General features: G+C 42.1%; 1 protein-coding gene across 2 annotated transcripts in view; it reads right to left on the bottom strand.

Annotated features, from left to right (window-relative positions):
• The window catches only part of DCLK1 (doublecortin like kinase 1), a 325,118-nt gene that overhangs the window by 279,884 nt on the left and 18,426 nt on the right, over positions 1-26,808 (bottom strand). For both annotated transcript variants that reach the window (XM_060079609.1, XM_060079608.1), the window contains exon 3: positions 23,744-24,090. In XM_060079609.1, the coding sequence (XP_059935592.1) occupies positions 23,744-24,090 (347 nt within the window). The remainder of the gene's footprint in view (positions 1-23,743; positions 24,091-26,808) is intronic.

Genomic DNA, 26,808 nt, shown 5'->3' on the forward strand with positions numbered 1-26,808 from the left:
ATATTTAGGGGGTTTGGGATTGACATGTACACACTGCTATATTTAAAAAGGATTACCAACAAGGACCAACCACATAGCACAGGGAACTCTGCTCAATGTTATGTGGCAGCCTGGATGGGAGGGGAGTCTGGGGGAGAATGGATGCATATATATGTATGGCTGAGTCGCTTTGCTGTGCACCTGAAACTATCACAACATTGGTAATCGGCTATACTCCAATATAAAATAAAAAGTTAAAAAAAAAAAAAGATGAGTCTTTGAAAACAAAACAAACCTACAAATAGGTATCATCTGTGGAGGAAAACTAATGTTTTGTATTACCTTATTGCCAAAGCTAAATTCTTAATAACTGATGTTTTCTTTAAGCATCCACTTTGAGATAAACTTAGATACTAAAAATATGCCTGAGGAGTCCCAAAGTAGTATCTTTATCAATATTTTAAAATAATGCTTTGATCTCAAAATTATATAAATAGGGCCTCCCTGGTGGCGCAGTGGTTGAGAGTCCGCCTGCCGATGCAGGGGATACGGGTTCGTGCCCCGATCTGGGAGGATCCCATATGCCGCGGAGCGGCTGGGCCCGTGAGCCATGGCCGCTGGGCCTGCGCATCCGGAGCCTGTGCTCCGCAACGGGAGAGGCCACGACAGTGAGAGGCCCGCATACCGCAAAAAAAAAAAAAAAAAAAAAAAAAAAAAAAAAAAAAATTATATAAATAAATTATACTGATACCCACCCCCAGGAGGAGCTTGAAACAGAAGCCTACACTCTCTAAAAGCTGTCTTTGGATACTTTAACCTTTTATCTTTATACTTAAAATAGACTTATACTGTGAACAAATCAAATGATACAAAGGAAATGAACCCTTTACAGAGTCCAATCCTGCCGTCTTTCTCAGATGTAACATCTCATCAGTTTGTTGTGGTGTTTTCTAAAACTTTTTCCTTAATATATATAATCCATAGGTTGTTTTTGTTTCATTTTGTTTTTTACTATGAAGGAAACCCTACTGCACATATTTTGCAAATTGCTTTAGTAAAGGAAAACATTACTAAGGGTAAACGAAGGCCAGGAGCCAGCTCTGCACTAGTGCCCCAAAGCGACAAGAGTCCATCTATAATTACCTTTAAAGCTTCAACCACAAAGTTCCCATGACTGCTTACATTTGCTATAATTCACCCTAACACTGTTTATCAGAAATCAACCCCCTAAATTACTACACATTATCCTTTAAAACTGAGGAAACAACCACCAATATCCTGATGTTATCAAGTGAAATTACAGTCGGGATAAACCAAGAAAGCTACAACCCGCCATTAAGCACAGTAAGCCTGCCAGCTGCTAGAGAATATCTGAAAAGGGCAAAGCCAAAGAGAGACAGACACGATGGTCACCTCAAGGGCACCACGGCACCAACTCCCGAAGCTGTCCTTCCCTTCATTCTTTCTTTGGACTCCTATTAACCTGGTGTCTGTGCAGCTTTGAGTAGACAGATAGGAACCCAAAACAGAATATTTCATTTTCATATTGTATATTTTCAATTAGCTTTCCAGTAATAAAATACATTACTTGTGTGAAGAAATACTTCAAGAACAAATCTCTACCCAAACCAAATCTTGTGGCACTCGGCACAAGGTTGGATGCTTTTATTTATTTATTTATAATTTATTTATTTTTGGCTGCGTTGGGTCTTTGTTGCTGCCCGTGGGCTTCCTCTAGTTGCGGCGAGCAGGGGCTACTCTTCGTTGTGGTGCATGGGCTTCTCATTGCAGTGGCTTCTCTTGTTGCAGAGCACAGGCTCTAGGCGCACGGGCTTCAGTAGTTGTGGCTCTCAGACTCAGTAGTCGTGGCGCACGGGCCTAGTTGCTCCGCAGCATGTGGGATCTTCCCGGACCAGGAATCCAACCCGTGTCCCCTGCATTGGCAGGTGGATTCTTAATCACTGTGCCACCAGGGAAGTCCCAGGTGGGATGCTTTTAATAAACTATTCTACTGTTGCTCTATATATTCAACGCTCACCCTTCATCAGCTACAAGTAGATCCTCTTCCCCATTCAACTCAGCAGCCAGTGTCACTGTTTATCCATCTGACATCACTGTTTGCCAGTTATCAGCATTACTTAATTAGTTCCTTGAACAGACCAAGTCAATGTCAGGAAATGCTTCTCTGCCTTAAAACACTCCCTGCACTAGCCCTCTGGAGTGCACCTCTGTACAACCTAGAATCTCCTGGGCTCCAGAACACCTCACCTGAACTCAGGTGTCTGGACAAAGTACACGGGGAGAGAGGATCAGTCCCCAGAGACGTCTGCATAGGATGACGTGAATGCCTCCCACTTCAGCTTCTGAAACACCCACAGTGACAGAGAGTGTTTGCACGTCTTTGCAAGTGGGATGCAAAGTTTCCAACAAAAGACAGCATTGATCTTCGGCATGGGTGCTGCTACAAGGAAATAAGCCTTTGTAAAGGGACCTGTGATCTCTTCACCCACAGTGCAACTAACAGAGTTAGGAGGTGTTACGTATTACATTGCTAATCAATTCTAAGCATCTCATAGAGACAAGCATTGGTGGGCACAGAAACATGATAAGACCCATCCTCGGATTATAAGAAAACTTGTAGCTTATTGGCACATACAGACATGTAAAGATGGGGCTGGAAGACAAAGCCATGTGGACTTGGGCACACAGTGGGTGTCCAAGGATACTGATGCCTTTTTCCCATTAAGGAGCCCCCTGGACATTTGCCCCTGTCTCCTCCTTACTCCCTTCTAACAGGGAAGGGCTGGGTTGGGGGAGGCGAGGGTAAATTGGACCCTTAATATACTAGGGACACCCATCCTGCTGTGGACACACCTCCTCCCACGGCTCTGTCAGGGCTGATGACCAAGTTCCCCCAGGAAACAAGGAGAGGAAAACGAAGGTGGTCAGAGACCAGGGAGCAAGAGGCACAAAACCTGTGTTTTCCGTTTTTAGCACAAAACTTAGGGTAGCCTTTGGGCAGTACCGGAGTGCCCATGTATAAAGGATGCTTTGGCTTGGTCCAAACAACATGTTTAAAAACATGATGTGGGAAAATGGTAAAGTTCCAGTGGTTTTCCTGTTTCTTCCTAACTGAAGACTCAAATTCACCTTTGCAGACTGATCCTTTCTACTTAGAGAGTTGGCTCTGGGGGCTGAGGCCTGAGCCCAGGAGGGAACAAGCAGACAAGAAGATGAGCACCCCACTGTGGGGAGGTGAGCTGGCCACTGCCACAGTGCCAGAGAGGAACTTGACCCTGGCCTTCAAGAGCAGTGCAGGCTAAAGGCTTTTCCTGCAGCTTTTTTTTAATGTAAAAAGCTTCTGGAAAGTTTTGTTAAATATCACCTTTGGCCTTAGCTCTGCTGTGGGGAAAGAAAGGCCAGCCCTCTTCCACGTTGAGGGAGAAGTGGTGCAAGGCAGGGAGCCACAGCCTGGGAAACAGGTGGTAACATGGTGAAGCATGCCCTGCAGAGGGGCCAGGCAGCCTCGGCTGCAGCAGCCCAGCTGAGGGGGGACAGTCAGCCAGGTGGGGCTACCAGACAGGCAGGGCCTCCCAGAGGCACCTGGAGATTCTGAGGGAGCAGAATCTTAACGTCACTGCTAGGAAAGTATCTGCACCTCTTGACAAAGCGAAATACTTTATTCGACTGTTTAGAAGCCCCATGACAACCACATTTCCATTTATGTCTTAGCTCATAATAGCTCGAGACGGCTCACTATTCTTAGCCTCGCTGTCTTCTAGTGCAACCATTTTCTCAGCCTGTTACACTCCTCTCCCACCGCTACTCTCTATTTCAAGGTTCTTATGGATTGTAATGTTTATGAATACTTTTAAAAATAGATGAAATATCAACAACCAGTAAAAAATTGATGAAATATCAATAACCAGGGGCTTCCCTGGTGGCGCAGTGGTTAAGAATCCGCCTGCCAATGCAGGGGACACAGGATCGAGCCCTGGTCGGGGAAGATCCCACATGCCGCGGAGCAACTAAGCCCGTGTGCCACAACTACTGAGCCTGCACTCTAGAGCCCGCGTGCCTAGAGCCCGTGCTCTGCAACAAGAGAAGCCACCACAATGAGAAGCCTGTGCACCACAATAAAGAGTAGCCCCCGCTCGCTGCAACTAGAGAAAGCCGGCGCACAGCAACGAAGACCCAACGCAGCCAAAAATAAATAAATAAAATAAAGGGGTTTTTTTAAAATCAATAACCAGTAAAAGAAATACATTTTTACTCTATATTTTTAAAGAACATTCTCAATCTGCTTACCATGATTGGTGCTGTTTAGGTAAGCAAGTTTGAGGGAGAAAAGTCTGAAATCATCTTAAAATGGCTTTTTACCAGAATCATTCCTCTGCTTTCAGGAGCAGGTTTTAATTTTCCTGTTTAGTATCTTCAATAGGCCTGATTTCTGGCCCACTTCAAATCGCTCCTCTTTTGTGTAATCTCCTACATTTATGAATAATGTGTAATCTCTTCCCTGCTTGACAAGAACAACTCACATCATAAACAGCTAGGTGACCCAGCAGGACAGGCCCAATGCCTGGGGACCCAGGGGGCCTGCGAGCCCTAGTAGAAACACAGGCCTTTCCCCAGTGTGCTCTGTGCAATTCATGGAAGTCTAACTACTTTTGGAAAGAATCTTGTTCCAAGTCAGTCGGTGTATGTCTCTTCCCAGTAAATCTCAATGTGTCCCCGCCCTCGTGACCTTCTCCACAGGACTGTTTTCCAACAGGAAGCCCGGACTGCCCATTTGTGAAAGGTTCCTATTTGCCCCAAGTTTCCCATCTCCCTCCTCCTCTTTCTACCTCAACTCTCTGGCAAAGACATCTTTTTTCTTTTTCTTTTCCTTTTTCTAAATTTTATTTTATTTTATTTTTTTGTTCTCTGTACAAAGAAACCTACAACAGGTAGTTCTGGTCACTGAATTTCCCCAACTCTCTTCTTTGTCTCGGAGGCACTGACTCTTGCCTCACACCAATAACGTTCAGCCCAGTTTGATTTCTTCTCTTCACATTTCAAATAGGAAACAAGACAAAATCTTGTTTCCTCTGGTATGAGAGTGACTCCAGCAATGCCTCCCGGGAAAGGCTGACGACACTTTGTTCCCCACTTGGCGGCATGAGAGAACCAAAGCTTTTTACTCTGCTGGTGACGAATCACTACCGAGGTCCACTGGGGAGGATTAGCAAATGTTAGAAATCCAGATTGTGTGCGTGTTTGACTACCAGAGTCCCCAAGTGTGCCACATACTTGGTAGGAATAAGCACTGGGTTGACAATCTATTACTATTTTTAAAATTTATTGCACTTTATCTTTGTAAAGTGTGAGATGCCCTACAACACACTATAAAGCAGGCTTTATTTCAGAATGGGGTGACATAACAGTTGTAGGTTTGTGGTAAGGAAAATTATTCAGCGTTTCTTGGTCTGGTGAAGGATAAAGACAAAAAGGAAAATACTTATCTTGGGGTCTGGATATTCAGGGCTTTCTGGATGAAAATTCTCACAGCATTGAGATGCTGAACCTAGGGCCTGATGGGGCTGCTCATTCTCCATTAACAGGGAAGATGTCTAAATGCTCCAGAGAAGGTGTCTTAGAAAGGAGCTCCCAGGAAGACCAGACGGAGGGCATTTCATGCAGAGGGGATGGGACTACAACGACACTGGAGGTTAAGAAAAGCAACCTGGGGGCTTCCCTGGTGGCGCAGCGGTTGGGAGTCCGCCTGCCGATGCAGGGGACACGGGTTCGTGCCCCGGTCCGGGAGGATCCCACATGCCGCAGAGCGGCTGGGCCTGTGAGCCATGGCCGCTGAGCCTGCGCGTCCGGAGCCTGTAATCCCCAACGGGAGAGGCCACAGCAGTGAGAGGCCCGCGCACCACAAAAAACAAAACAAACAAACAAACAAAAAAACAGCTAGCTGTCTGGAGAAGTGGGACTGAGGGTGTGCCCGGGGAAATGGCAAGAAATGAGGGTGGACAGGGAGCAGGGGCGCATACCTTGAAGGCTGTGCCATGCTGGGACAAAATCAGCTCTGTCTTAGCGAGCACCCTCTGGAGGCAGCATGGAGGCCCGGGTGGAGGGGACACAGGCAGGAGGCCGAGACCAGCTAGGGAACTTCTGCGGCAGTCCAGGCCAAGAGTGAGAGCACAGAGAGCGGGAACTGGATTCCCAAAGCATCCCTGGGGCACACTGGGTGACTCACTGAGGGACCCACTGGATATGGGGACAGTGCAGGGAAAGGAAGGATGTCCAGATGATGCTCAGGTTTCTAGTGAGGCCAGTGGAAACTCAGAAACAGAAGAGGAGGGCAGTAATGATCTTGTGATCGTACCTGCCTCGCGCCCCAGCCTCCTCACCACCCCATGCCAATGGCCGGTCCCCTCGTCTGCTCTCACAGGGCTCAGCACTTAGCACATGGCATTGCAACCCTTTCTTGAAATGCCTGCCTCCTGCCCTGTACTGCGAGTGTCTTGGAGCAGTTGCAGGACCTGACTCATCTCCGTATCTTCAATGGCTGGCACATGATCTCTTGTTATGTGACAACGCCTGACCTTCAACTTTTAATCTACATTTGGCCACAAACGGAAAATGACAACCCCAACTTCAGAGAAGCATCCTCTGTTTGCTTCTCTATATGTTTACAAAGTTAGTCCACACAATTTCTTTTTTTTTTTTTTTTTTTTTTTTTTTTTTGCTGTACGCGGGCCTCTCACTGCTGTGGCCTCTCCCGTTGCGGAGCACAGGCTCCGGACACACAGGCCCCGCGGCCATGGCTCGCGGGCCCAGCCGCTCCGCGGCATGTGGGATCCTCCGGGATCGGGGCACGAACCCGTGTCCCCTGCATCGGCAGGCGGACTCTCAACCACTGCGCCACCAGGGAGGCCCCACACAATTTCTTTTAGTTATAACACCCCGGAGGTATAAATATATATGAGTCAAGGCAGATAAAGAAAACAGTGTGACGTGATTAGTAGCACCTGACACTGTTGACCCCACACAACCCCAAATCCGCTTCATTTTTCCCACTGGAAGACAACAGTGTGTAAGTGTTCTGGCCTATTAATTATTTTCAAGCTGTGATATTTTGAACATATTATACAATCCCTCTACATCTCAGTTTCCTCATCTGTAAAAGAGAAAAAATAGAACTTACCTCAAAGGGTTGGCGTGAAGAATAAATTTTAAAATGCATATAAAGTGGTTAATATATAACAATTGCTGAGTACGTGTCTGCAGTCATTACGCAGATTGATTGTTTAACATTTAACGTCACCACTCCCCACCTCACTGCCCAAACACATCCCTCATTCATCTGAGATGCCTTTTCTTTGTTTTTCATTTTCTTCACTTTTCCCTCTCCTTCCCACGTCCAATCAGACACTAAATTCTATACATTCTACCGTCTAAATATCCCATGCACACTGGTCGAGAGTTCAGACGACACAAAACAGTCTGAACTAAATAAAAGAGACTCTGAAAATAAGACAAGTCAAGGAAAAAAGTGGCTTCAGAGAGGAAGGCACTGTTCCCGTCATTGATAATCGGGCCTCAATAAGAGACAGGAGCAATAACGGTACTTCAAACTAGTAACATAATGGGTCATTGAGATGTTCTTGAAATTCTCACTTTTACATCAGACCTTAAATATGTAATTGGTTTATAGGGGGGGAGAGAGATTACAAAATAATTGGATCTCACCCAAGAAACAGACAAAGCACATGGAAAGCATATTTTAGTTAAGAAAAAGCAAAAAGATACACTGCTTGAAATATGTTAATATGATTTGAAATCTAATCAGCCTATAAGTGGTATTTTTGGACTATAACAAAGAAAGTATCTCCAAATGGAGCACAGAGAAGGCAGGAGTAAAGAATATACGTCTGGGGAGCCCCCCCGGGGCATGTGAGGACAGTAATGGTTATTCCATCCCGCCATGAACGTTAAACGTTTTTCCTCTTAGTTGTCTAGGTTTGGAATTAATTCAGAAATACCATATGTGCAAAGAGTGCAAAGACCACAAGTGGTTCACTGCACTGAAATGCTGCATCACCTTCTCCGCTCCAACTTACTTATAAAACCCAAGTGAGCCCCAGTGCTGTTCAGCTGGAGAGGACGAAGATCACACAGTAAAGATTAAAGAAGGGTATACTTAGTAAACCCACGTTATACAAATGACTTCAAAGATAGAAAAAAGTCTTTCCTATAAATGCATATAGAAGGATGGGGTCGGCATTTAAAAATTGATGCAATTAAAAAGCGGATCAGTGGGACTTCCCTGGTGGTGCAGTGGTTAAGAATCCACCTGCCAATGCAGGTGATATGGGTTCGAGCCCTGCTCTGGGAAGATCCCACGTGCCGCGGAGCAACTAAGCCTGTGCACCACAACTACTGAAGCCCGCACGCCTAGAGCCCGGGCTCCGCAACAAGAGAAGCTACCGCGATGAGAAGCCCGTGCACCGCAATGAAGAGCAGACCCCGCTCGCCCCAACTAGAGAAAGCTGGCACACAGCAACAAAGACCCAATGCAGCCAAAAATAAATTAATTAATTAACAACAAAAAAGGGAGATCAGTGATTGCCGGTCTCGGGGCAAGAGTGGGGAACTTTCTGTGGTGCAAGTGTCCTAACACTGGATTGTGGCGATGGCTGCACAGCTCTATAAATGTATGAAATCACTGACCAGTACACTTAAAACAGGGAAAATTTATGTATGTAAATTATGCCTTAATAAAGCTACAAAGCTTTTTTTAAGTTGACATGTTTTAAAATTCAACAATATTCCCTTTCTATAAAATGGCTGCATTTCTGGGCAATGGGTTCCATTAAGAATGTTATTTTTCGGGCCTCCCTGGTGGCGCAGTGGTTGAGAGTCAGCCTGCCGATGCAGGGGATACGGGTTCGTGCCCCGATCTGGGAGGATCCCATATGCCGCGGAGCGGCTGGGCCCGTGAGCCATGGCCGCTGGGCCTGTGCGTCCAGAGCCTGTGCTCCGCAACGGGAGAGGCCACAGCAGTGAGAGGCCCGCGTACCCAAAAAGAAAAAAAAAAAAAAAAAAAGAATGTTATTTTTCCACTGTTAGGGATGGAAATCTTTATGACAATTTTTTAAAAAGATTCTTAGGTGCTTTTTAAAATTACTCAAAGTAAATTAATTTCATAACTAACAATCAAAATAGCAAGAAAAAGTTAGAAGAAATCAAAGCAAGACATTTCAGTAGTAACCTTCTCAACAGTTACTATTCTTCTGGCAACCCACTCAAACTATAATATTGACAGATCCCCAGAATTTGATAAATTCAGAAGAAAAGTATTTTTAAACTCCAGTGGGTAAAGTAGATAAAACACAGCAATGAATCATGAACATTCTTACAAAAAAAAAAAAGATGCATGTAAATTTTATATACTCAAAACGTCAAAACACCATATAAAGTCAAGTATGGCACTGTGGTTAAGAATGTCAGTCTGCCTCGATCATATACTAATCAATTGGATCAACCAGTTATTTCCCTTGTTTCTGCATCTGTGAAATTGAGATAACAATAATATCTACCACATAACACTGCTGATGTTGTAAAAAAGAACTCTTTAGTTAGTGCCTGGCATGTGGTAAACATTCAAGAAATACTAGCTGCTGCTGCTGTTTCTTACTGATGTTACTATTCCTGAGTTAGGTTCCATATACAGATGATTTTATTCTCTTTTCTATGAAGCCTCACACCCAGGGACAGCTCCAGGTCTTTACCTTCCTGAAAACTCAATTACTCAGCAATACTCATGCCAACCCTTTCCAGCTATTGCAATAGAAAATATCTTCCAGGGCTTCCCTGGTGGCGCAGTGGTTGAGAGTCTGCCGCCGATGCAGGGGACACAGGTTCGTGCCCCGGTCCGGGAGGATCCCACATGCCACGGAGCGGCTGGGCCCGTGAGCCATAGCCGCTGAGCCTGCGCGTCCGGAGCCTGTGCTCCGCAAAGGGAGAGGCCACAGCAGTGAGAGGCCCGCGTACAGAAAAAAAAAAAAAATCTTCCAACTTTTGATTCATTACCAGTGTGTTATCATTCATACACTGGCACAGAGCTGGCCAAACTGGTCTGACACACTTTCTTCAGACTGTGTTAAACCAAATTATTAGGCAAATAGGAAAAAGAAAAAGTCAAATGAGCAGAATCCATTTACAATGGAGTCACTTATAGTAAGGTCCTTCCAGAGGAACAAAGCATCCAAAATAGAGACATGCAATAACTTAAACACACAGGGTAAGGCTTCATTTTTCCCTTTGAAAAAAGTAATTTTAAAACCTTGAAAATAAAACATTTATTACTGTTGCTGACCCTCAAAACCATATCAACATTTCCTCTAGTCCTTCCCCTCATTCTCTTGTGCCCAAAAATGTACGTATGGGGGGTAAAAATTGCCAAAATCAGTTCTCATATATTTTGATATTCTTGTAAAACCTCAAAAATAACTTCCCTCTCACTTCAACTGATGCAAGGAAAGGAATGGTGATTTTACAGGATCTGACTGCCAACATACCTCCCTGGGAAAGTGCAGGCTAGTGAAACTGAGGGCTAGTCCATTTACTATTTATTTTCAAGCCTTCTACAATATGCCACGAGCTTTGAGGACAGGGACTAATTTAAATGTAAAGTTATTTACTAGCATGCTGGTACCCAGAAGTAGGCTTTCAGTACTATTCATGTTCTGAATGTCCCAGAAGTGTTTATTAATTAAACTATAAAGTAGAACATATTTTTTAGCTATTTCAAATGTAAAGGTATTGTTAAGAGTGTCCTGACAGTCACATTTCCAAACAGTGTAAGGATATCCTCAAGCAAGGTTACCTATACTAATCACCTCCTATGTTTTGAACATACAAATATGAGAATGCAGATTTCCCTAGCAGTGAATCTACAGGGTCCTAAAGGGACTCCTCTGCTTAGCTTAGGATTCCATTGTGAGGAATTCTTCCAAGTCCTCCCCCTACCCAATGGAGGAATACTGACATATTCCCAACTCCTGGCACAAGCCCATGCTCCACAGATGTCTACTGATCTAACAAATCTATGAGAACATACATATTCTCAATAGTAGAGGGCATGTGAATTAAACAGCTAAAGCAGGACCATCTCAATAGAACCCATGTGAAATTCTTGATCCAATTTGGCAAAATCAAAGGTGAATCTGTGGATAGCCTGCTCAGCTGACAGACACTGGCACAGGTCTTTGTTTCTATGACAACGATCAACAATGGGCACCACACAATTAAATAATGGGATTAGGTTCAATTTCCTCCACCTGAAAGTATACCAGAGGTATCAATACACGATATTCTTAGGTCCTTTCTTTTCCTATACAGTTTAATAACTGTTGCCAAATGCAAAAAAAAAAAGTTTAATAAATAGACATACTTTTTAAATACACAGTGGCTAAGTCTACCAATTTGCCATGAAATTTAAACAAAGGAGAAAACGAATTTTTGCTATAAAAGAAAATGATGTTCCCAACCAAAAAATGGCCAACATGCCCTTTATTCCTTTCCCAGCACACCAATCCCAGAAAAGGCCTGAGAGATACATAATTTTATTTTTTCCCAGGGCTATATCATCAACCAGTGACAAAAATGAACATTCTATTGCTTCTCCGTATGCTACTTACTTCGAGAGCTTATTATTTTCTTTCCCAATTTGGAGTTATGATCCCAGAGATTTAAAAAGCCCCTGATGATGAGCTCCCGGGCACTGTGTGGCTGTTTGCAAAGTCACATCTGCCTTACATGGTGTGCAGTCATGGGCAGCCGACAGATGAATTAAGCAGGCTACATCTCCCCAGTCTTAGCCTCCCAGGCTGCACTGTAAGAGAACCACTCCAATTCTGATTACAGATGATTTTATTCTCTTTTCTATGAAGCCTCACACCCAGGGACAGCTCCAGGTCTTTACCTTCCTGAAAACTCAATTACTCAGCAATACTCATGCCAACCCTTTCCAGCTATTGCAATAGAAAATATCTTCCAGGGCTTCCCTGGTGGCGCAGTGGTTGAGAGTCCGCCGCCGATGCAGGGGACACAGGTTCGTGCCCCGGTCCGGTCACTGCACACCAGTTTACCCCTCCACTGTAGTTCTCAACAGCTGAGTCTGTGATACATAAGACTCTTGGCCACTAAATTCCTAGATATACTAACTAGAAATTATTTTCAAAAGTTGCCCCTCCATTTCCTGCACACACTAAAAATTTCCCCGTGTTTTTCTGGACATCTTCCATGTTGAGAATTTTCTCATGCATAGGGACTCTACCTGACAACAGTTGGAGATCTAAAACCAACTCTTGCTTAGTGGCTTTCAATCCTCCCCATGGAAGGTATCCAGAAGGACCATGAGGAAAATATTAAATTTGTATGGCCTATCAATGGGAGCATGCAGATGACTTCCAACAGCATGCATATGGACTCTGCAGCAACCATGTACATTAAGCCCTTCATCAGGATCAGCATTTCCATGGTTATTGTTCAGCCTTCCCTGCATCTCTTAACTTTCATTTATTCTCCAAACAGGAAGTCATCCATCGTTACAGGAAGTCATCCATCGTCCACACACAGGCGGCCCACTGAGGCCAGATCGCAGGGGGCACACTCTTCATACTAATGGACTGGCTGCTATCCAGAACTTTGTTGATGGCAATCATACCTTGCCATCTGATATTAATACTGACATCGAGAAGATGCAAATAAAACTGCTAAGTCAGCTAAAATTAATGTTTAAGTCCATCTACTGAGCAACAGCATGGGTTTATCGTCTGTAGGTCTTTGGATTCCGATGCTCCATTCACACTGTCCAGTATGATCTGTGCTTGATCTGTGCCTGATCTGTGCTTCCCCAACTCTAATATGAATGTGGATCGTGTCAGGATCTTGTTAAAATGCAGGTTCTGATTCAGTAGTAGGTCTAGGGTGAGGCCTGAGCGTCTGCATTTCCACAAGCTCTCTAGTGGCATTACTGCTGCTGTCTTCCAACTCCTCTTGGTAACAAGGTTTTAAAGAACATGGGTGGAAATATATACCTGAACATACAGGACTTTCTACAACTTATTTTGTTGTATAACTAGTTACCAGTTCCCATAGTATTACTATGAAAAAGCATCAGGGGTAAAATGTCTCTCCCTTTTTTTTTTTTTTTTCAAGATAATGCTTACCTTGAATTGTTTTCTTCCTAGGAGATTTTTTTTAAAGAAAATATTGATTTTATCTTACTACCTGCCAAGATAAGTTTAGTTTATGGTTTTCCAAGTAGAGAAAAAGAAAGAGTAGAAAGATCTCTCAAAGAGACCCTCCTAGTCCTACATTTATGTGATTCTACTTATCAGAATCTAAGCCACAAGTTAAAATCAAGAAACATCATTTAATAAATATTAAGCATCTAATAAGGGTAGCCAAGAATACAGAAGTCCATATAGTACTGTCTTCTTTCTCCAGGACGTTCTGGTCTTACACAAGTTCACAAACAGTTATAACACAAGCAGACGTGATTAGGCACAGAAAGAGAATTGCCTGGTGTTTCTCCCTCAGGGAGAGACTTGTAAAGCATCATGGTGATTGAGCTCCAACTGACCTAAAAAGCCTAAATTATGTGGTATTTAGGAAACAATACTAGACTTATTTAATCAGACAGGTTTTGAAATGCGATAATAATTTTTTTCCATGAAGATTCCCAGCAGAGCGAATGAATTCTGAGACACTTTTAACCTCCAGTAACCGACTACATTGAATAACATCTCAAGAGTCACTACTCCACATGATGTCTGCCTCTCAATCTGCCTTTAGAACTCTATAACTCAGCCATAAGTCAGAACTCAGCCAGCAGATGGTCCACTGATGAGTTACTAGAGAAGAAAGCATGCTGGACAACGTGCCTTCCAAGGATCTTACACTGGGCAATAAAATAACACAATTAGAGAAGGAATGACAATAATTTCAAGACATTTCCCACATGAATGTACACAATAGCATGTGAGATTACAAGCAAGAAACCAAATTGGATTCAGAGTAGGATCTGATTTTTTTTTAAAGAAAAAAGCAAAAAGTAGGCCAAAATATTAACAAGAGCCATCTTGTCAATGAGACTGTAGGTCATTTTATCTTTTTTTTTTTTTTTTTTTTTTTTGCGGTACGCAGGCCTCCCACTGCCGCGGCCTCCCCCGCTGCGGAGCACAGGCTCCGGACGCGCAGGCTCCGGACGCGCAGGCCCAGCGGCCATGGCCCATGGGCCCAGCCGCTCCGCGGCACATGGGATCCCCCCAGACCAGGGCACGAACCCGCATCCCCTGCATCGGCAGGCGGACTCCCAACCACTTGCGCCACCAGGGAGGCCCCATTTTATCTTAATATTTTCTCATTTGCTCCGAAATTCTTTACAACAATTATACATTAATCTTACCATGGAAAAAGCCAATTAGAACATAAATCTCCCATCTGTCCTTCTGTTTCTATGGCATGTTGTTTACAACATAGTTCAGGTTTAAAACTGGATTTTTAAATTTCCATTTAATTTCTGAAACTGCCTTCTTTCATTTAATTTAGTTTCAAGGATTTAAACTAATCAGAAAAATTTGCTGCAACATACTGTACTCAGCATCACAAACGCCCTTGAACACTGCAGGTTTGTGTCTGCAACAGTTGGGCCAGATGCTCTTCACACCAATCTCTTATTGGCCTATCACCAATTTTTAAATCCATAAAATGTATTAATTAGCTCTCCTCTTTATGCACTGGATGGCAGAGGCAATGTCAGGAAGATTTTGAGCAATTCTCCTGACTCAGATGGTGAAAATTCTCTAGCAGAATATCTATTGTTTCCCCATGGGATAAAAGTTCTTTCAGTTGAGGAACTGCTCTAAAAGTACCAGATGAGTTTTTGTTTAATTATCCTAGAGCCTTTAATGAAGCAGGTGTCTGAGCTAGAAAACAAGCGCCATAACGAGCCACGTACAATCTGCGGTTTCAGGGCAGAGAGCACCACTAGCGTCGAGGGCTACACACGAGCACAGCCCAGGGTGACCAATCAGCTCCTAAATGGCCCTGACCTGTGCTTTGCAGAACACTGGAAGCAATGTGTTAATACCAAAGGTGTAGGTCATGCAAACCGGTCAAAGGTCCAGTCATTTAGTCATTCAATCATTTCTTGAACAAGCATTTACCAGGTCAGGCCCTAGAGATTCAGAAGCCAATAGGACACCTTCCCTAGCCTCATCCTATGAATTCTGACGGGGGAGGCAGGCACATCATCTGTCAATAGGCCAGCATAATCAAGAATTGTGGGGTCATCTACAAAGGACTGAACAGAGCCCCAGCAGAGGGGGCTGTCAGTTCTACATGGGGAAGTCAGGAAAGGTTTCACAGAGAGGCCACCTTTGAATTAATCTTGAGAAAGAATCAGCTTCTTGCTTTGCAGAGCTGTGGTGATGATTCAACGAGATGGAGAGACATGTGGCAACTAGCCCATGGCACCGGGCACAGAGCAGGTGTTCAACCAATCATAGTAATAATAAGGTTAATATTACTGTATTAGTGTAGTGGTTTGTGAAAAAGTTACCCGTAAGAAATGACTGGTATAATTAAAGAAGAAAGTGAAGAAAACAGTATCTAGGCTACATTCACAACTGATTGACAATACATGGAATGACAAAAATATAATCATAAGTCGTTTAGCTACAATACAGACAATGGAAACAATGCAAAATGACCAATTCTACATTGACAGCATTCTACAACTACGTGTCCTGTACTTTTAGGAAAGCCTGGAACTTGAAGACAGCAGGGAGAAGGACTAATAGTTATAGAGGACCTTCCGTATATCAAGCCAGGGCCCTTATGTACATATCTTCTCAATTAATCATCCCACCAACACTATGAGGTATGCTTTTTTATTGCCATTTTAAAGAGAAAACTGATATTCAGAGAGTCTGACTTGCCAAAGGCCACACAGCGAATGTGCGATAAGGTCAGGATTTGATCTTATAATCATCTCATTTCAATTTCCACACTCTTTTCATTATACCATGGAGCATGTTCATGTGAAAAGACACATTTACAAAGGTAGATATGATTAGTAATTATTAAAGGGTAATTTTAAATAGTGAGTTTCCTCAACACATTTAAAATATGATTGTTTTTCAAAAACAAAAAACAATTTACCCTTAGCTTTTCAGGTACAAGAACTACCAATAGTTAAGTGCCTACCACAGTGCTAAAGTTGTCACACAGATTGTTTCATTTAATCCTCACGACAACGTATAAAGCAAGCATTATTATCAGTCCCATTACACATATGAGAAAACGAAGGAGTATCAGAGAATTAAACTTCCCAGTGGGAGGGCAGATTTCATTGTGACCAGTGGGGGAGGACAGACTTGACCCCAAGTCTATCAGTTTAAAACCATGTGTCTGAAACTCATGTATAAAAACTAGTGTTTCTCGGGCTTCCCTGGTGGTGCAGTGGTTGAGAGTCCGCCTGCCGATGCAGGGGACACGGGTTCGTGCCCCGGTCCGGGAAGATCCCACATGCCCCGGAGCAGCTGGGCCCGTGAGCTATGGCCGCTGAGTCTGTGCATCCGGAGCCTGTGCTCCGCAATGGGAGAGGCCACAGCAGTGAGAGGCCCGCGTACCGCAAAAAAAAAAAAAAAAAAAAAAAAAAAAAACAGTGTTTCTCTTCTGTACTATATCACTGCATATATCAATACCTATGCTTACATTACAACAGATGTAAGCAAATTTCCTCATTACAAGTAAATTCAATATATAGGATTTTTAAACTTCATCACTTAAGTGGGGAACTAAGGTTTCCAGACCTGAATGAGAAACTGGATCAAGCTAGATTTTTCAGACTGAAATCTGAGCTCAGGCCCAGCTGACGTGAAAGTCCAAGTTTGTTCCTCATTCCGACGTGCTCCCTCAGGGCAGAGGAAGCTCACAGGCCAAAGCAGGCTCCCAGCCTTTGTAAAAGCAGAAGTCATCACTAGGAGATGATCCCAAAGCCCCCGACTGGGCAAAGTGCTCCAGCACCCTCAGCCCAGCAGAGGGAGGGTTTCAGCACATCTTCAGTTCAACAGGGGGCCACTGGGGAACTCAGAACTCATTTGACAGCAAATTAGAATTCAATTTCCAGAAAACTGACTTTTGCTGAGACCAATCAAAGCCTTAAAATATACGCCACTGCAGGCACCCATAATTAATTACATTGCCAGAGGGGCTAAGACTGGAAGACAAGGACTTAACTTTTCCCGATTTGGGGGAATTAAAAGCTACATAAGGACAGGTGTCGCTGATAAATCCTGAGTATCAACCAAAGCTATATAATGTAAAATAGCACACTCCATTCTGGGCACTTTAATTCCCGAAGTGAAGTATCATAATGATTCTTAAGCTCTTTTTTCTCTGAAAACAGCTAAGATTTTCCAGCAATTCTGAGCTTTGGCAAATCGTGAGAATGGCTGAACATGTGCTCTGAGCGTCTGCAGGAAATTTTAATTTGACCTTTTAAAGTGAAAGCTAAATTATTTGTAACAACTGTTTTTTACATCAGTTGCAAACAAAACTAAAAGGTGTTACACGCACTTTCACAACATAGATATATACCAAATCATAATAGTAAAAATCTGTATACCAAGAATAAAGGTTTTAAATATGCTTAAAGAACTTAGAGCTATCACAGCAGTTTTAATTTAAACAAACACACACACACACAAATCACAGTTACCAACAGCTACAGAAAAATCCTTTTCCAGTCCAACCAAACCCTTTCACATCCTATATTCCTTCTTTTTCATTCAGAAACCTTTGATTTTCACATTTTCTATACTCATTAATTGCTACAGCCAAGGTCAGATGTGGTAGTAATATGTACCACTTCTTTAACTTGCATGGAGAACTATTCTACGCTCTCTAAACTCAAGCGTGAACCAAATTATTTTTACTTCAGATTAGAATTAGGTATTAAAAACCAAAAGGAAAAAAACCAAAGGCCATTTTGTGACCTCTGATTGATAAATTCCTATGGATGGTATCACCATTTCCTGCATTCCAATAAACTCATAAACTACCTACCTAAAATAAATGGCTACAATTATTATGACTCATTTATAAGCATCTTTTGAGCTTTATGTTTGTAACAGGTGAGGGGACCAATGATCAAAAGATACTGAGAAGACATATTAACTGACTAATATATTGACAGCAACTGGGATTTCCTTTACAAAGCAGCTGCTTTAGTCAGAATGTTTGTGTCCCTTAAAACTTCATATGTTGAAACCTAACCCCCAAGGTGACCATATTAGGAGGGAGGGTGCTTTGGGAGGTGATTAGGTCTTGTGGGTGAAGCTCTCATGAATGGGATTAGTGCCCTTATAAAAGAGACCCCACAAACCTCCCTAGCCCCTTCTGCTATGTGAGAACACTGCAAAAACAGAAAGTGGGCTCTCATCAGACCAAATATGCTGGCAACTTGATACTGGACTTCCAGCCTGCGGGACTGGAAGAAATAAATTTATTTTGTATGTAAGCCACCCAGTCTGTGGTATTTTGTTATTACAGCCCTAATGGACTAAGAGAGCAGCTATGATGCCTGTTCTCAGTTTACCATCTAAATCAGTTTATGAGTACCTTTACTTTAGCTGAGTTAGTCCAGTATTTTTCCATATTACAAAGACAATAAGTTGTTTATTCATGCTAGCTTGCAGCAGTGGTGGATTTTACAAAGTGTATGACCTATGTGAAACGTCTATAAGATAAAAATACAATATCCCTGAGTGAGTTTTTCCTCTGATACTAAAGTATATTGCTATTTTATATAGATCTTCAACGTCAAAGAGCAGATAAGATGGGATGTGAATACATCTTCTATTTAAAGAGCAATCTGGTTTGTCATGACTTATACTTCAGTTGGGAAATGGGGGATCGTTGGGAAGTGCCTTATCTATGATCTGCACAGTATAAATTGCCTGCTTAGGCACTAAGTGTTCTAAGACTTGCTGTTGTTTATGTTTCTAAGCAAGGATCCAGTAATCACAGATGCTGAAGACTAAGCAGTTCAAGACAGCCTGATTAGCTGTTCCAAAAAAGGTATCAGGAGATACGCAAGTGTATCTTTTCAGCAAATCTTGTACCTTTTGGGCTTATTTTAATCATTTAAAAATGAGTCACACTCCAAACGACCTCTGGGAGTAGCTTCCTAGTAGGGTGAGTGAATAACCCACAGAAAAATTCCAACACCCAGAGCCTGGACTGGGACAAGAGGAAAAGACTCTCACACCCTGCAGAGCCACCCCTGAACATGGAGAAAGGGGATATGATTTTAACCTTCAACTAGAAAATGCCCTCTGTCCGTCTTTGGGGGCCCTTAATCAGTGCCCAGATAAATAATGCATCACTGAAAATAAGACGCAAGAGCCTTGACCTCCTAAGCATGCCGGCAAAAGTGCCTGATCACCTGGTGAGCAGAGGCCCCCGACAGGTGTGAGGGGGGGGCAGCAAGGCTGCGGGAACCTTTAACCGAAGCTTCAATGCCACTGGATAAAGAACGGAGTTGAAATAATTAAAAAAGGTTCACTCACAAACAGCCTGCTCATGAACCACAACGGCCATCCAGGGAAACTGCATGTTCCTGCAAAATGTCTCCTATATGGTGCAGCACTTCCAATATGTTGATTTCCTCATCTCAGTCGAAACACCTCAAAAAAGCGCTGTATAATGACCTCACAGGTTAGGGCTTAAAGCAAAGCCTATAGGCCGATGAGCAAGGAGGACAAGCGATAAGGGCACGTGGTCCACGTCCTCCAGCCCCACCTCTGGGTACCACATGTCCAGCCGGCACGGGCTTGCACTGTTCCACTGTCAGAAATCCCAGTCACCAGCTTCCTTCCCATGGATATATCTGCAGGCTGCCCAAAGGCAATCTGAAAAGCCATTCCTGCTTGTATAGCTTCCTCTCTACCCATTCATCCAAAGCACTCAAACTATTAATTATTTAAACAATTCTATTTCCTCAATACAAAAAATTACCTTTAAAAGCTTTATTGGACTTTGGATTTTAATACAAGGGCTCAGTTATACTATTAAAAAAAAAAGAGGCAGACACGGGATCTTAAGGGTGATGTCCTGTGGACAGCACGTGGACCCTGATGCCACAATGGGCTGGGTAAGATGGTGGCAGCACAGGGTGCCACCCTCCTATGGCAGAGCGTCACGTAACAGGAGGGCTTGGAGGGAAGTGATTTTTTCTCAGAGGCTTAGCAAGCCTTGGTCACAGCCCAAGCTGTCAAAGAATCCCTCTCACAAATGGCTAATGGGGGCAGATTTCTCTTTTGAACAGAAGTGATTCTAAAGACTCCCGGGGTCCATGAGGAAGGAATCAAGCAGAAAGTCTCTATATTCTTTCTACTTTACCATCCAGTTCCTCTGCAGCTTTTCACCACTCCTGCTCTGAAGAGAATATGCCACAATCGAGGCAATGCCACGAAGGCAACCTGAATCAGCTCCACGAGAAAACAGCTGAATACATTAGCTAGCGGGATGACTGCAGGGGAAAAACTCACGGCAGAAAACCTTCAGATAATATTCCTTGTACAAATTACTGACTCGAAAATTCTTTTTCCATACATTTGCATCTCTTTGGTGTTTTACTATAATCTGCTGTATACAGTGGTCATGACCACAAGCTCTAGAGACAGACTGGTTCCAATTCCAACTCTGCCGTTTATATCTGTGTGGCCTTGGACATGTTTTTTTGTTAACAAGTTCTGTGTCTTAATACCCTCATCTGTTAACTGGGGATAATAACTGAGCTGTTAGGATTAAACAAGCTACTACGTGCAAAACATTCAGAATAATGCTCAATAAAGCTACGGTCGTTATTACTATAGTTCCAAATTGCTTTCACTTATTTATCAGAATTGCTCTCACAGGCACCCTGTGAAATAGTGGTGATCATTTCATCCATGTTTTTCTTATGAGTAGAGTGAGACTCAGTTAAGTGATTTGCTAAAAATGTAAAAAACCTGTGGCTGAGCCAAGATTTGAATCCTGGCCGTTTGACATTAAACCTCGGCTTCTTTTCCATTACTTTGCATTATTTACATGTAAACCACAACAAACATGAAACCAAGAAGGCCCCTGCAGGGCCTTTTGGGGACAGACCCCTGTGTCCCCTGACTCTTGTTTTTAGAACAGCTTTAGCCTCCTAGGCCTTCTGCAAGTTCCAAAGGGAATTTAATCAGAGAAATGAGAAAACACAAAGGAAGAAAATCAAGCAAGACAAAATAACAACAAAATAACAATAATTTAGCCATAAAACAACGTCACGGACCTTTAGTCCCTCCTCAAGGGCTATAGGTAATGACCTGAGCCATATCCTTGAGTTGTTTTGCAGATACTAAAACCCCCATCAGGTTGAAGAAGTTAACTGCATGCTGACCACCAGCACATAGACCTCAGACCAGTGGGAACCAGAAGGTTGTTGATGTTAGTTCCCAAAATACAGCCCTGTTACCTTACCACCAACCAATCAGAGGTACGTACATGAGCTGATCATGCACCCTGAGACCTTCTCCCTCACCTTGCCTTTAAAAACACTTCCCTAAAAGCCATGGGGGAGTTCAGGTCTTTTGAGCATGAGCTGCCCGTTCTCCTTGCTTGGCCCTGCAATAAGTGCTACACCTTCCTTCATCACAACCTCATGTCAGTAGATTGGCTTTGCTTCACATCAGGTGACTGGACCTAAATTTGGTTCATAAACAAAAACAGCCATTATAAAATACAGACACTAGATAAATTCCTAAAAAGACGAAAACCACTGACAACATCATAATATCTATTCTAGGAATTCATTCTTGGAATAAACAAATGATCAGTTGATGGCAATTTAGCTTACATAATTATAGCCAATTTTTTTATTCAGTGTGTAGCAATTTGGAACCCCAAAATTCTGAAGCAAGGTGGGAGGAGGAACATTTATCAATGCATATTCTTTGTTGTAAATTTTACTTTTTATGAAAACACGTGAAATCCCATCTTGAGAAAAATCACAAACATGTAGAACTACAAGGTGGTTGAGTAGTTCATTACAAAGGGAACCACTGAAGGGCTTAAGTGTTTAAATGTGAACCTTGCCATCTTATTGCTGCTGTAATTCACAAGGCAGCCATGGACTTTTTCATCACTGATATATTGGTGACATTCAGGCTACACACTCTTAGATCTAGAAGACTGGAAATTTCCTAAGAATCCTTATCCACATGGCACTTAGGGGAAGTTTTATGAGACAAGCAGAAGGTAGGTGAATATAAATGAACTGGCAGATCTTCCTTTTTCTCCTAATGAATTTTATAATTTAGAGCATTTGAATGGATTCCCAGGGGAGGAATTCATCCCTATTGTTTTCATTACTAACACTCTCTAGTATTTGCATCTATTTCTAATTCATAAGTTTGCATGTGTTAGCCTTCAAGCACCTGGATGAGTCTTCTATATAATAAGATCAATCTTTTAATTTATGAATCTAGTTTTGATTTGTAATATGTACCCTATATACAAATCATTCAAATTATCCCTCAAAATAATTTCTAAAAAGTGGACAGATCCATGTTAAAAACAAAATTTCAAACAAAGATAGTGTACTAAAAACTATAATCTGAAACAAAAAGACACTAGTGAACTCTGAATGACCAGCAAATTTCTCTGTCCATATATCAGTGTTCTTTTATTCAGCTCACCATCAGGGTTCTGTCAAATCTTTGCAAAAGTCCACACAAGACTTCCTTTAAGTTCATCTGAGCAATGCACATTAAAAGGTCCACTCGGGCTTCCCTGGTGGCGCAGTGGTTGAGAGTCTGCCTGCCGAGGCAGGGGACACGGGTTCATGCCCCAGTCCGGGAAGATCCCACATGCCGCGGAGCGGCTGGGCCCGTGGGCCGTGGCCGCTGAGCCTGAGCGTCCGGAGCCTGTGCTCCGCAACGGGAGAGGCCACAGCAGTGAGAGGCCCGCGTACAGGAAAAAAAGAAAAAAAAAAAAGGTCCACTCACCCAAATTGACTGATGTGCATTCCACAGCAAAGGAAAACCTTTTCATTGTAATTCTGAAATTATGTTTTCGATACAAGATGTATAATATTCTAGAAATATGCCTCTTAAAAGCCACCCAGATGGAAATATTTCATTCCTTAGATATGTACATAAAAATCTATAAAATGTAAATAAATCTCACTAGTGAACATTACTGAGACATAAAACTATGAAATATTATTTAGGTCAAAGAAAGGACTCAGATTTTTCTCTACTGGTCAGAGTCTACCTCTACACCTGGGTCCTGCTGGTGATGAGACATTACTATAAGGTGATGAGACTACTAAGGTGATAAGACATTACTATATAAACAAATTTAAAATAGATGGCTGAAAAAGGCACCGTTATGTTAAGCAATTAATGACTGGAAAAGTAGAAATCTCTGAGTAATCATTTAAGCTTCATAGGTCTATAATTGTACTTGATTTCAGTGGTTAATCCTGTGCTAACTCTATCCTTGAACTGGTTTGAGGACAACAGCTATGTATGCATTGACTAAACGACCCAAGTCCCTCAACATCAGTAAAATGTATGTTTCAGGTCCCCACCATATGCTGCATAAATCCCCCAACTCCCTGGTTCTTGCCCGTAAAGTCAAGGTCACAGCAGGTAAGCTCCCTTACCTGCTTCCCATCCAGGGTGTAGAGGCGTTTCACCACTCCCGAGTCCAGCTTGATGGCATCGGTGATGTCAGTGAGAACCTGTTCAAAGGAGTGAGCCGTCTTCTTGTTCAGCAGAATCCTGACAGCTTTCCGCGGCTTCACTCCACTTCTGATGATGGTGACCAGCTTGGGTCGAATGAAATCCTTATTCTCCCGCACCTCTGAAGGGCTCCCTTTGGCGGTAGCCAGCGAGGACACCGCCCGCGAAGCAGAGGTGGTCTTGACGTTCACGGACCAGTTGGGGTTCACGTTCTTGGTGTACTCCAGCTTCTTGAAGGGCTCTATTGAGCCACACACATAACTCTCTCCTAAGGAGGAAAGAAGCATATTTAAATTTACACTCGGGTAAATTCAATTCCTTTCTCTTACTCTCTGAATTTTCCTTTTCTACTTAGAAGCAAGCACTACTTGTGACTTTTTAAACAACGGGGGTATGATTAATAATTAATGAAAAAGAATTCTGCCTTCTTTTTTTAAAAATTTTTATTGGAGTACAGTTGATTTCCAGATTTTTGACTTCTAATCTGGCTCTGTCAGCAACAGATTGGTATTCTGGGGGAAAAAAAAATCATCATTCTTCCCTTTCTTCATCTTCGGTTTGGTGATAGGAATCCCGATATTGAATAGCCCTCAGAGAGATATGAAATTGAATTCAAAATAGAAACTATTTGGGAGGATTTAGTTATATTTATATTTGCAGAAAACTTCAAAATCGGAGGCACCTACATTTGCCACCTGAGATAATTTAAAAACTGAAAATGGATCAGAAAACAGCTTCTAAAAATAGCTGTGTAATTTTTTTTTTTGATGGGAGTGTTTGTTTAACATTTTGTAAAGTCAAGTAAAATTCCAAAAATAAGCAGAATAACTCCTTTCCTTTTCTTCCTTCTTCACAGGGCCAAGCACAGTGATCCACACACGTCACACTTGTTTATAGACAAAAAGTTTTGAGAGTCGTCAACTTACAAACTTCATAAACTGACTTTAAAATAAATATAACTATATAAGATGAAAAAGAGCTGAGGATCTAATGTACAGCATGGTGACTACAGTTGATAACACTGTATATTTGATATATATTTCAACATAGTATAATTGAAATTCGCTAGGAGAATAGAACTTGAATGTTCTCACTAAAGAAAAAAAGGAAAAAAAATAAAAATATTTGAGTTGACGAATGTGTCAGCTAGATAAGAGGAATCCTTCATATATATATGTAAAATCATCATGAGGTACACTTTATCTTACAATTTTATTTGTCAATTATAATCCAATAAAGCTGAAAAAAAGAAAATATACAAAATTATATTTTTTATTAAAAATGATTCCTTAACAGAGAATCATTTAATGAAGATACTCAAACTATTTTTTTTTTTGCAGGGTCTTCTACTGCCTTGTTCTCTGATATATGCCCAGCACACAGGACAGACCAGTGCCTGGCACCTCGGGGTACCCAATGTTTGTCGAATGAAGAAAAGAATTATGGATATTCAGACTATTAAATAGATACGTATCACATAAAAAAGAAGGTAACACATGTACCATTAGTCATGATAAAATGATTAATCCTGCATACACATTTCATAAACTTAGGTCAAAGCATTTTGAAATTAAAGATCTCATAATGGCTTTTTTCTGTGTTAGTTAAGTCTTTATAACTGGGAATAGGTAAAAATGCTAAAAAGCCTTCATAATTGCAGGTAAAGTACCCTAGGACTAATCCTACACAGCCCATTTACTTTTATCTAAATCCTTGTCCTATTTTTAAATTAATAGTGCAAATATCCAAGGCCATGGAATAGGTATTCACATAAAAATAACTGAACCAGGGTTTCAAAAATAGAAAAGCACAATTATACATGTTATCAAACATTTACTTTGCCAATGTTTTTAAAACATATTCCAATGTGTGTTTATGCATTATGTCTCACTAGAAGTGGTACAAATAGTAAGACTAGGGGACGTTTACCAGTTTAGGAAACCCCCTTTCTAGTCATTTAGCAGTTACTACTGGTCCCAACTATGCTTTTCTCAAGATCTATGTGGATATCAACACATCCATGGGGGCTGCAACAAGAGCGGTGTTTCTGAAGGCTTGGTGGAGAGACAGTGTGACTGTCATGGTGGGAAGGGAACTGGAACTCTGGGCTCAAGACCTGGCCTCTCAGCATGTGACTTGGGCACGTCCCTTACTCTTCTCAGTGGTAGTTTATTCACCTGTCAGATGAAGGCTATGCCAGTGGCCACTTTCATCTCACCAGTTTTTTGTGACCATCAAATTAGATAGAAAAGGTCAAAGTGATCTCAAATGCAAAACTGCTACACAAGTGAAAATCACCAGAGGATGCATTGCACTAATTGTGCAGTAAACAGGTATTAACGCTGTAAAGTGTTCACTGTTTCTATGGTTACCAGTAGACCACAGATCCACTCAACTTGGGATCCATCACAATGTGAGGATGCCCCAAGTTTCCTCCAACAAGACACATAGGCCTTAGTTGACAAAACCAGACTTGTCAGAATTCTGTGCTCATTGGAGATATGCCATTGTCTCATTATTTGGAAGATTATATACTAAGATAATAACTTAAATCAAAACAAAAACATGGAGTGGTTTACACTTCAAAAAGGAAAATTTTTAACTTCAGGAATAAAAAATAATTTTAAAAGGGAGGAATTTTCAAGTATTCACATAACAGTATGGAATGGGTTTGTTGAAAGAGAAAATAAACACTTTTTTTTTTTTTACATCTTCTTAGGCAAAGCACACTGAAAATTTCTGAAAGCATGACAACTTTGAGAAGATAATGCGGGCTTGGTTCAAGCAACAGCAGTGAGAGGAAACTTGTGTTTTATCAGTGCTATCACTTTGAAACTTCTCTGCCTCGTTTATCGAATTCAAAGACTGGAATAAAATCTTGGGGAAGGGTGTGAGACTCCCATCAAAGATGATATTGTGTTAACAGGAAAGTGACACTAAAGTGAGAGAAAGGAGTGGCCACCAAATCCAAGATCACACACCATCC

The sequence above is a fragment of the Mesoplodon densirostris genome, chromosome 17 (assembly GCF_025265405.1).
Source record: "Mesoplodon densirostris isolate mMesDen1 chromosome 17, mMesDen1 primary haplotype, whole genome shotgun sequence".
Taxonomy (NCBI): Eukaryota; Metazoa; Chordata; class Mammalia; order Artiodactyla; family Ziphiidae; genus Mesoplodon; species Mesoplodon densirostris.